Source organism: Drosophila obscura, unplaced genomic scaffold, assembly GCF_018151105.1.
Source record: "Drosophila obscura isolate BZ-5 IFL unplaced genomic scaffold, ASM1815110v1 contig_165, whole genome shotgun sequence".
In the NCBI taxonomy this organism is placed as follows: Eukaryota; Metazoa; Arthropoda; class Insecta; order Diptera; family Drosophilidae; genus Drosophila; species Drosophila obscura.
The window spans coordinates 1,761,090-1,772,966 of record NW_024542752.1 but is presented as its reverse complement, the minus strand read 5'-3'; the positions used below and the strand labels follow the sequence as shown (position 1 = coordinate 1,772,966).

At 44.1% G+C, this 11,877-nt stretch overlaps 3 protein-coding genes across 5 annotated transcripts; 1 reads left to right on the top strand and 2 right to left on the bottom strand.

Annotated features, from left to right (window-relative positions):
* Window positions 1-373: 373 nt before the first annotated feature.
* On the bottom strand, window positions 374-6,121 carry LOC111072435 (ubiquitin-conjugating enzyme E2 H). 3 transcript variants are annotated; one of them, XM_022364305.2, is made up of 2 exons: window positions 5,872-6,121; window positions 374-1,413 (listed from the first exon to the last, which is right to left on the bottom strand). In XM_022364305.2, the coding sequence occupies exon 2, from the start codon at window positions 1,077-1,079 to the stop codon at window positions 528-530; it is 552 nt and encodes a 183-aa protein (XP_022219997.1). In that variant the 5' UTR covers window positions 1,080-1,413; window positions 5,872-6,121; the 3' UTR covers window positions 374-527. The 3 variants fall into 3 exon arrangements, with proteins under 3 accessions (XP_022219997.1, XP_022219998.1, XP_022219999.1); XM_022364306.2 differs by lacking the exon at window positions 5,872-6,121 and adding an exon at window positions 3,217-3,266; XM_022364307.2 differs by lacking the exon at window positions 5,872-6,121 and adding an exon at window positions 3,151-3,171.
* Window positions 6,122-6,492: 371 nt separating this feature from the next.
* LOC111072459 (protein rhomboid) lies at window positions 6,493-11,648 on the top strand. The gene is made up of 4 exons (XM_022364346.2): window positions 6,493-7,104; window positions 10,191-10,552; window positions 10,633-10,975; window positions 11,054-11,648. Exons 1-4 carry the CDS (start codon window positions 6,865-6,867, stop codon window positions 11,360-11,362), a joined length of 1,254 nt encoding a protein of 417 aa, XP_022220038.1. The 5' UTR covers window positions 6,493-6,864; the 3' UTR covers window positions 11,363-11,648.
* LOC111072460 lies at window positions 9,471-10,062 on the bottom strand. Its single transcript, XM_022364347.2, has one exon. The coding sequence runs from the start codon at window positions 10,003-10,005 to the stop codon at window positions 9,544-9,546; it is 462 nt and encodes a 153-aa protein (XP_022220039.2). The 5' UTR covers window positions 10,006-10,062; the 3' UTR covers window positions 9,471-9,543.
* Window positions 11,649-11,877: the final 229 nt, after the last annotated feature.

The following is an 11,877-nucleotide window of genomic DNA, read 5'->3' as shown; positions in this document are numbered from 1 at the left end:
TAATATTCATGCTCCTCTCCGTTATGTTCTTTTCTTAACTGAACCTTTCCGTTTCCATTTTGATACGAGATCCTCTGCTCCCTGGTCAGATCTTAAACGTTTCTTTGTCATCGTTTTTCATTTTGTTTTTTTTTTTGTTGTTGTTTTTTATCAGCTACTAAATGGCTTAACTAAGAGTTTTCAAATCTTGTTTTGTTTGCGCTTACATTAATAAATATAAATTTATATATATTTATATGTATATGTATACATATATACATATATATATATATCTATACGTATATATGGTATGCATGTGCATCACTGTCTGTCTTAAAATTCAATTATCATTTCTATATATATGTATATATGTATAATTTTGTTGCCGGTTGCTGTTGATTTGCTGATTTGAAAGATCATCGTCATATCCAAAAAGGCAGAGGATGCAGAGCGAGAGAAAGAGAGAGAGAGAGAAGAGCTGCGCTAAAGCATTAGTATTAGGCATTTGTCGTTAATGTTAATGGTATTTGATTAGAGTTAAACCGATATTATAACTCCATGTCCCGTGCCTCATCCTCACTGTAGTCGGACATGCTCGACTCGCTGTCGCTGCTCTCTCGCTCCTGTTGCGCCGCCCGCAGCGCATCTTCGGTGGCATAGCGTTGCACATAGTCGGCCACCTTGCGATGATACTCTTCCGGCTCGTGCAGGTACAGGGCGGCAGCATCCCGATTGAGCGGATCCACCGGATTCGGATATGTGAGCAGCTGCGGCAAAAACGACTCGAATATGTTCGATAGGTCGTACAGGGCCGTCCAGGCCTGATTGATCACATCTAGACAGACCGTCCCAGACGATTCGTCAATATTCGGATGATAGATCTTGTTCACGAACCCAATGCTCGGCGACTTGAAGGGATAGTTATCGGGCAGATAGACGCGAACCTTCCACACACCGCCCTCGTAAGGTGTTTCCGACGGGCCGAAGAATTTCACATGGAACTCGTTGAGGCCCCCGAGAATGGTGACCTCGTGTTTTGATTCAATCAGTTTGATCACGTCATTGTCCATGCGACGTTTTCCAGCACTGGGCGACGACATTTTTTTAGCTGTAGCTTTTGATTGACTTTGTGTTGTGATTAGATACGGATAGGATAGTGCTCTTTGATGAGGGCGGTCTCGATCTCTATTGTCCGCTTCTTGTCGTTGTATTTCACTAAGGCTAAGGCGGTGTTTGTTTATTTGTTCCTTTCTTTCCCTTCAATTTGTTTTTAATTTTTTGTATATTGTAAATGTTGTTATTGCTGTTCCGGTTCCTGTTTGTGGTGCTATTCTCCTGCTTTCCGCTTCCTGTTGCACGGCTCCTTCATCCGCATTCGTCAACTCTCACACACGCGATCCAGCGCAATCAGAAACGTCGCAAGGGGGTTGCTGCCTAGAAGTGCGAGAGAGAAGAATTTGAGTATGTGAAAATGCAAATTTACCCCTGGGGGTTATTAAAAGGATTGATTAACATTTGAGTTGTTTTGCAGGAGCAGCAGCTTTGCCCCCCATACACCACTTAAACACATATATACTTATACACATGTATTTATTTATAAATCTTTACATATATTTCTATTCATTATTATCTGGGTCATTCAAGCCCCAACTTTTCTGTTGACTCTCTTTTGCACACATACACACACACCCCTGGAAATGCACGTGGCCTAACTAAGGAAACTATGTCAGCCATCTGTGACGTCGCTCTCCTTTCCATTGCCACTTCCACCCTCCTTCCCACAAGCCTCTCTCACAGGCCCAGCAGCATCCCTCTTTTCTCCTCGTGGTCCTACTACGTCGCTGCCATTTGGTTGCAATTGGTTGTCCTTCAATGGAAATTCTATCGGATTCCGTTGAAATCTAAGATATACCCCAGTGTTGCATACTTCGGGGATGCCGCAGCGTTCAGTGTGTCCCCCTAAAAGTTACTGTTAATTGTTGGCAAGTGCTGTCCTTTCACGAGAACTTCTGCTGGCCGTTCCGTTCGCTGCTTCGATTCGATTTCATTTATACTTGTCCTCTGCCTCTGGCCCCATTTTCATGGCGCACCCATACTAAGCTGGGCAAACGGAACGGGGTTGGCTGTTGTTTTCAAACAAACTCAGCTGTTTAATGTTGTTGCTTGAAAGAGACACCCGAGAGAGAGAGAGATGGAGAGAGCGAGAGAGCTCGCGAGAGGAAACCAGCTTGAAGTCAACCCAAAATCATCTTGAAATCAACAATGTACAGTGGGCTCGGCTCGGAATCTATTCAGCTGGTCCCAGTCCACACTCAAGTTCAATTCTATTGCTGCACACGGGTTTTGTCTAAATGTTTATAGCCTGGATTTTTTGACCATTTTATGTACCACATGAAAAATTACTGTTACCGTGTATCGACAAGCAAAAAAAAAAAGCCTAATGAGCCCCACTGTCCACTATGCACTTTTACTGTGTTGTCTCCTCTCTCTCTATCATACTGTTGGATGAGCTAATTCCGCTTTTACTTTGACCCTCTCCGCTCTCACTTGCTGTTTCTCTCACGCTCACTCGCTCCCTATGACTTTCTGTGCCTCTATTCCTATCCTCTCTGTCGCTGGCATGCTCCACGGTCTGGCTTCGTTCGGTTAAACACAAAAAACTGTGAAATTCTCTTTCGATTTGCTTGTGTGGTAAATTGGTTTTGGGCAGCGAAGTAATACTGTAGGTTGTTTAGGCTCCACAGTGGGGCTGCTTCTGCCGTTTTTGTTGTTATTTGCGTTGCTTTTGTCAGACATTTGTCTTTTGGCTTTGGCTTTTGCGTATGTGTACATATCTATATACATACGTATGTACGTATGACTTTTATGTGCGCGCGATGCGCCCACGGTTCTCTTGTCACATGGAAGATCGTCACCAGCAACAACAACAACAATGAGAATCAGCTGCAAATTAAAGCATTTGCTTTCGCTCTCCTTGCCACTGCTTATATATTTTTGAAATGTTTCACAATAAAAAACAAACAGGAAAAATATCTTCAATAATTTATCGCGCACTACCGTTTGAAAGTTTAGAACTGTTTTTTGGCTTTGCACAAATACACAGCACATATGTACAGATGTACATGTACCATGTATATGGATTTATTTTATAGTGGATTTTTTGAGTCCTACATTTACTTGCGATTACTGCTGCTCCTGGTTTTGTTGTGCCTCCCTTTTAGTTTGGCCTGCACTTACGTATGTACATATATACTTTTTCTTTTTGGTGCTCTTTCTTGTTTTGTTGTCTACTTCAACTAGTAACTGAAAATTAAATGGCATCTGAGCTGAAGCCCCCAGCGAGCAGAGCAGAGTGGAGCAGAGACACTGGCAGAGGCAGAGTGGCGCGTCTGAGAGCAGCGGGCGAGCAGCATAAGAAGTGAAGAAAATCAGCGATGAACGAGGAGAGCCAACGCGCATGGTATAGTCAATAGAAGGTGAGTCAGTGTCATCCAAACCTGTTTCCGATTTTTTCCACGGATACCACGGAGAGCACCAATAAATGTTAATAAAAATCGAGCCAACTTAGATTAAAACTTTAAGAAATAAAATAATTCGATTGGACACTGGGGATAGGTTTTTTAAATTAAAAACTGCGTTTATTAATTATAAAAAAAATTGTTAATCAGATGGGAGAGAAAATTACGCATATTACGAATTATGAATATCAAAATTTCAACATAATTATCTTTAGCCTAGGCTCCTAAGGTTTAATGATCAATGATCATAAAAACAACTGTGAGGCATGGCGAGTGTCCAGTATTTCTTGGGTTTATTGTATAAATTCTATACTATAGGAGAAGCATACATACAGTCAGCTATCAGAAGGTAGCACATACTTTATTATTTGATATACCATGGTAACGCGCACAGAAACAAAAGAGAGCACGAGAGAGTGTCAGAGAGAGAGCAGCCAGAGCAGAGCTGAGGGCAGAGCACAGTGTGCAGTGCAAAGTGCCTGCTGCTCCCCCACGCGCTTTACCTTACCCTTCAACCCCACCATATGTACAAAAGCAAAATCATAATAACAAAGCGAGCACCAAAAGCCAAAGCGATAGCAGCAGCAGCAGCAGCAAGCAACAACAAATTAGACGGTAAAGAGCGCACAAGCAGAAGCAGCAAAGCAAAAGGCAAATCGGCAAAAACAACAACCACTAGTCAGTCCACGTTTCTGCCAAAGCTAAGAAAAGCTATAATCAAGGACAGCGACAGCTAGCAGCAGCAGCAGCTGTAAACCAAAAACACAGACACAAACACACGTCTAAACATACACATGCATGAGAGAAGAGAACCAAAATGCAGCAAAATGCAATAAAGGCAAAAACCAAAAGCAAATGCAAATGAAATGAAACAAGCTAGAGAAAAGAAATGGGGAAATAATGATAATATGTATGTATGTATGTATGTACACATATTTTTGTACGAACAACACACAAAAGTCGAAGACTTCATGCCCTTTCCCATTTTCAAAATAATGACAGTATCATATTCACAGGGACGCAAACACAGCCCTGCAATCCAGGCACGGCACCCACATGTGCATACATATGTATGTACATATATTTATGCACTATGTACGGATTAAGTTATGTACACCTACGTCCCAGGAACAGGGGTAATTGATTTGAGTACAAAAGCTAACGAGGTCACATGCAGGGGCAACAAGGATTCCTGCAAAAATCGTTTCCCAATGGATGAACATGTTTTAGGGGGGTCGTCCCTTAGACATAACCACCCACAACTACCACAGGCAGCGTATTCTGGACGGCTACCCACAGGGGCAGGACACAAAAGTGTGCGGTCGTTGACTGCGTACATATGTATGTATTTATGTATGTACACACATACATATTCAAGTCTTTTGCATAGTTGGTGGTGTGATGGAGTGCTGATAATGTGAGGGGAGTGCGGTGGAGCGTATGTATGTATTTGGCACGACTGTTTGGCAAGGGGTTTTTGTTTATGGAGGGGAAATACACACACACACACACATACATACATAACCCATGCATATATGGGCTAAGGCCAAACGGCAGTTGAGAACTGCGTGAAAGAAACACGACACATGATAATATACATACATATGTACATATATATTATACTTATTTATGCATGTTATGTGGTATTGCTTGCTGATAAGATTTAAAACGCAAAAGCAAAGGCAAAGCGAAAAGAAATCGGTAGGCACAACGCAATAAACGGGGCCAAAACCAAAGTGCGTAGTATTGGTCGGGGAGATACGAGCTCTGGTCAAAATAGGGGAGGGACAACAGCAACAACACAGAGTAAACTAAATTGGAATAGAGTATACGCGACTGCTGCCCCTAGTTATCTCAGACATGAAATAAAGAAATTCTTTAGGGAAAAATAAATTCATATATGTATGAATATATTTATACGCACCGACCACACAGGCGAGCATTAGAGCAGGCATGCATGTGTGTACAGAAACGTTTGAAACTAGGACTAACGGTAAACATGCGAACTTTTATTGCAAACAACTCCTCACCCACCTCCACCTGCCCATTGCCAAGCAAGCTGCACACACGGCTATATAAACAGTTGAGATCAAAAAAGCGCGGATATATGTATGTATATATGCAAAATTTGCCTTTTTTGTTTGAACAAGAAAAAAACAAACGAAAACATTAACAGCTGAGTGCTAGCGGCGGCGGGGGTGGGACAACGTCAACACCAGTAGAAAAATGGGCCTCCTCCACCATGGTTGTTGTTTTTGCCATCACTATCTCACAATTTTACACAATCACAAACAGAATAGAGTTACTGTATTTACATATATTTCATTACACAAATATACACATGCACACATACGCTGTACACATCTTGTAATACCTTTTATTATGATTTCTCGGTTATATATTTTTGTTTTCTGCTGCTGTAGTGTTTCTATTGAGGTGTTGGTGTTGATGGCTGGGGCGGCCGCATTGGTTTTCTTACGCATCGATACTTCTCCACATTGTTAAATGCACTGGCCACGATCTCTGCATTTTTCCACGTCTTGTCTTCCCCTTTGTCCAATTGCTGGGGTCTTTGTTATTTTTGATTGCTCAACATTTAAAAATGTACTTCGATGCCCATACCTATGTGGGTATGTATATGTGGGTACGATACATCGGTCTCCAGCAAAAGCACCCCTGCAGCTTATCGATAGATATTGCACTACAGCCAGTACTGAGTAAGGTCCTTTTTTCACTCCGATGTTTAATCGTTTTTGTTAACAGAAATAACTCATAGATAGCAGAAAAAATACCATTTCATTGCATTGAAATACATTCAATTTAGTTGAAATATATACAAATATAATGGCCTGGCCTCTTCATTTCAGCTGTAGCTCGGCCACGGTCTCGGAAAATAATAAACTATCGCATAAATACATCGATTTTGATATTTTTTCAAACCAAAAATTATGTCATCGATATATACATGCACACATAATGTATCATCTCTAATTTGTTAATATTTCTCGCTCGGAAAGGTTGTGGTTTTCGCGGGTTTGACCATTTTTTGTTGTTGTTTTTTTTTGGTTACGGGCTAAGCGGCATCCGTTACCAGTTCATTAGCTGATTTTTGTTGGTGTGCGTGTGTGTGTGTGTGAAAGCGTTCTTGCTGCCAACGCTTTACTTTTTATGGCCGAATGTTAATCTTATCGCAAATCAAACTGCGAGCATGAGTCCAAGCAGACGAAATTGTAATTGAATTTCAGTATCGCATTCGTACGCCCCTGTTGGAACTCTACTTTTTGTGGTCCTGCTGCTGCTGATCCTCGCAAAATCGCATCGATCGACCACAACAACCCATTGAGAGATCTCCACCCCCACCACCAACATGCCTGTGAAGACGGTGTCACGGCAGCAGAGCCAGACGCCCGCCCAGCAGCTGCAGCAGCAGCGCCAGCGGGATGTGGAGAACGGCCTTTATCCAAATATCCCACCCGAGAGAAGATCGCCACCCTCGCGCCCACAAACGCTGCGCCAGGACACCATCGACATGGAGGAGATACCCCTCAATCAGGCAATATCGCAGGAGCCGGAGGATCGACGAAAGATGAGGGAAATATTTGACAAGGTACGGATCACAGGAAAGGGGAACAATTAATTACATGTGTGTTTGCCTGTTGCTGGGGAATTTCGTAAAAGCCAGGGGAATTTTATCTGCACTTGAACCGGCAAAACTATTCTCCGTCTTCCTCTTTACCTACTTCTTCATCTTACAATACGTGTGTGTTTGTGTGTGCGTGTGAATGAATATTTTTCTGGTTTTGTTTTTGCCGGCGTTGCCATTGGTGAAAGTTGGGGACTAATGAATGAATCATCATATATGGCATTGCATGTGGACAACACACTTTTTCCTATCCCCCCTCTCTGAGCCTAGGAGTGACTAAATTCGTGATCCCGCTCCTCCTTTCGTGGCTGCCACTCATATTCGCACCTTGCCTATTTACCGCAAACATACATAGCTGTTTCTTTGATTTTCCCCTTTTTTTTTCGATACCCTATACTTAAAGGAGTATATATGTTATTCGTTGTGCAGTTTCCATGGGAAAACCATTACTGTTGCCAGTTACATAAATATCTCTGAGATAATTGAATTGCATTTTCATACATGGATATATTACACAGCAGGTTGAACGATTGCTCAAAAAACTTTTTTTTTTTTTTTCTGAAAAAAAGGCAACCAATGCCATGGGAACGATCGATGTGAAAGGGTATGAAAAGGTTCTGCTAGCTTTTTGCTGCATTCTGTGTTCTTAACATTGATATGCGTTGAGAAAGAGAGAGAGGGAGAGCGACAGAGGGTGTTGTCTTATCGCTGACAGCTGTGGTGGAGGAAGTGAGAGAGTTGGGGCAGCGAAAGAACCGGTTATAAATTATTGTTTGCTTTGTGTTGTGTTGAGTTCTGTCTTTTGGTGGTATTGAATTGTTGTTGCTGTACTGACGTTCGGGGTTGGCATTCGGTGTGGCGTTAGTCATCTTGACCCCCCTCGCACCTGTTTGCATGTTCCTGTTGTCGGGTGTTAAATTATTACTTCCACAAAACGGATTTGAAGAGGATTTTTAAACGTTCCGCTATGCCCCGATAGAGCAACAGTTAGCCAAGATTAGTACCGTATTTATGTTCCAATAGGATTCAAATGACATTGACTTTGACTGGCTTGGCTTGGCTTGGCTGTACTCTACAAATTTCCCACAAATTAACGGCTGCATTCTTAACGAATGACGTGAAATTAAAAATGAGCTATTCATGATTAAATATCTTTTTGGGAGTTTCCAATATACATAAGCCTCCCTTAATCCTAGCCTATTGTTAAGAGATATTTAAGGAATAGGGCACTTATGATTTGTCTGAACTGTTTAATGCGGAAAAGTGCTGTAGTAAAGAAGCCTGTCGTAATCCTAAAAGAAAAATAGTTCACGTAGGAAAGCGGAGCAGGCAAATAAATGTTGAGATTGAATTTATAATTTATTGGTAAATTTGTATATGTCTGCAATACGGGCAGAGAAATAGCGAGTTATTGGAACGTTGTTCCAAAGTTTTGTAGCACTCAGTGCATACTTTAAAGTGCACCTCCTTTGCTGGTCAAAGATAATGTAAATAAACCGACAGCTTATTCTATGGGGAGGGTTCGGCGGTTTTTCATGCTATGCCGTTCGGTTGTGTTTTCTTCTAGGAATTTGTCCACTCTTCTAATCGAATGCAAACCCTTCCAGATCAGACTTGAAAGCGAAAAGCATTTCGATTGGCATTCCACAATCGAAGTGCTTCATGCTGTCTGCCCCCTACCATACCACACAGCACACACTCCCTCGCAATCTAATCGACTCCAGCGGTCGAGTCGGCCCGTTCGCTCTTCTTCCATTCAATTGGCAGAGAAGAAGAAAAAGCACCAGCAGCAGCAGCAGAAGAGGAAGAGAAGTGACGTTCCTTAAGCTTCCATTCAAAAAAGCAGTCTATTCATGATATAGCGAGACACATACTAGTACACATATATTTAGTATATATTTACGTACTCGTATAGAACAATTCGTCCATTGTCTGGCTATGACTGGGAGTGTGTGGTGACTAAACCCCAATTCAACTCTTCTCTGGACTTCACGGAGGAGCAGAGAAAGCTCCCTCCAATGGATAATTCTTGTTTGTAGTTGTCCATCTGTGAAGTGCTACTCCATCCATATAAATTGAATTTGCTGGCGGCCCCAGTTGGCTGGCTTTCAATTAGATTTCGTTAAACCTCGTTTCGGATGCAGCATTCCAACGTGACCTGGTCCTGGCAACGGGGAGCATACCAGACCGGACCGGACCGTACCGTATATGGCCACAATATGTTGCAGTTGACAGAGACGACCGCATTTGGTGGTGTTGTGTCAGAGTTGGGTTGCCACATCGCTGATGGATGCATGATGCATGTCGCAGGTGTGTCTGTGGGGCAAAACTTTTGCTTTTGACTTTAATTTTATTGTAAATTTATTGTGCCGCTTATTGGTTTTGAATTTGGAATTTGGATGGCTATGGGTGCGGATCAGCGCCTTCAGCGTACGACAGGGTGTCAAAGTAGAAGTCGCCCTGCTGCTGATCCTCATCCTTCTCCTCCTGCCCAGAGGGGTCCTGCCAAACATCTCGATCCGTCGTTCCGTACTCCTCTGTGCCCTTCCTCTGGTGCTTGCGCCCGCTGACAGTGGGACGCCGCCTGCGTGGAGCAATGGAGCGATAGCGCAACGAACGCCCTCTCTGACGGCGCTCCTTCTTCAGTCGTGACTGGTGCTGCGTGTGCTTGTCGGTGATGGCGCTGATGCAGAAGAAGAGCATCCCCATTCCCAGGTACAGAAGGCAGAAGCTCATTAGGCCGGATGACTCCTGGTGCAGGGTGGGCTCCTCCTCGTCGCTGTTGCTGCCGCATTGTGGCTCCAAGGATCCGCCAAAGAACAAGCTGCTCAAATGTTTCGTTGTTATCTGTTCGAGCGGCGACATTTTGCCAGTATGCAGTAGGGAGGTTGGGAGGGGCGGTTCGGTTCGGTGATTTGGAAGGAACTGGGTGGAGTGGGGTGGGATAGCTGAGATGTGTCTCCGTCCGTTTTGTTTTTGTATATGGGCAAATGATTGATTGATATGCGATTGATTGCTTTGTTTTGATTGCTTGCTGCTTGTTTTCCCAGCACGACTCGGACCGCGACGGCCTGATCGGCACACACGAGCTGAAGGAGCTCATTTCGGATGGCTACTGCCGGGACATACCCGCCTATATAGCCGAGCAGATACTTCGCCGCAGCGATGTGGACAACGATGGGCATCTGGACTTTGAGGAGTTCTACACGATGTCGCTGCGCCACAAGTGGATGGTGCGCAACATACTGGCCAGATATTGCCGCTTTGTGGTGCCGCCGCCCAAGCCGCTGGAGGGCGATGAACCGGACGGTGCCTACGAGAAGCAAATGTCTATCTGCCCGCCGCCCCTCACCATGGTCATCTTCTCGATCATTGAGATCATTATGTTTCTAGTGGATATTATCCACTTTCAGTGAGTTATATGCTGCAAGCAATCCGCCACCTGCAACCTGCAACCTGTTGATAACCTGCCTCTTTCCCCCACACACACAGGGACGATCCCAACTACAACGATCGACTGGGCGAGAGCACAAGCGGTCCGGCAGCGACGCTCTTTATCTATAATCCGTACAAGCGTTACGAGTCATGGCGCTTCGTCAGCTACATGTTCGTCCACGTGGGCATCATGCATCTGATGATGAACCTAATTATTCAGATATTTTTGGGCATTGCTTTGGAGCTGGTACATCACTGGTGGCGCGTGGCGCTGGTTTATTTGGCCGGCGTGCTGGCCGGATCCATGGGCACATCCCTGACGAGTCCGCGCATCTTTCTCGCCGGCGCCTCTGGCGGTGTGTATGCGCTGATCACAGCGCACATTGCCACAATCATAATGGTGAGTGCATCTAAAACAAATACTGATACGAATACTGATGCTGATATCTGGCTACTGCTAACATTATTTGCCTTGCAGAACTACTCGGAGATGGAATACGCGATAGTCCAGCTGCTGGCCTTTCTCGTCTTTTGTTTCACCGATCTGGGCACGTCTGTGTACCGCCACCTCACCGATCAGCATGACCAGATTGGCTATGTGGCGCATTTGTCTGGGGCCGTGGCCGGGCTGCTGGTGGGCATCGGGGTGCTGCGCAATCTGGAGGTGAGGCGCTGGGAGCGCATCCTCTGGTGGGTGGCCGTCATATTCTACTTTGCGCTCATGACCACCGGCATCATCATACACATATTTGTGCCCGACTACTTCCCCAAGCAGGAGTACAACTGAGGCTGTCGTCCGCTGTCGTGCGCTGTTTAGACCACAAAAAACATATATAGCTTTAAGTCGTACCCTTAGCCCTAGATCTTGGATGTCCCCGCCCCCATCCGCTCTCCACCAAAGTGCACTTGATGTGGAAGATTGCCGCGAAGCCGCTGTACAGCAGCACAAGCACTGCCGTTTGTGTGCTATATAATTTATTTTCTTACGCCTAATTTTGATGCCCTTTTTGCCGAGAGTCGTGCCGATCCGCTCAGAGGCAACCGTCCACCCAGATGGAGTCTGTATGTACATATGTACATGTTGTGTGATATTTATACGTATTTTATATATACATTTATATATTCTCGATCTTCATGACGCAACGAAGAAACGATTTGAATGCATCCCCCTCCCATATGGGCGTATATTCCCACCGATTCCCAACAGAGAACAAAACTCACCTGCATTTTAATTTTACAATTTGCCTTTTATATATTTTATAACTATTTTATCGAACAATAAAAAATATAAATACTTTATAT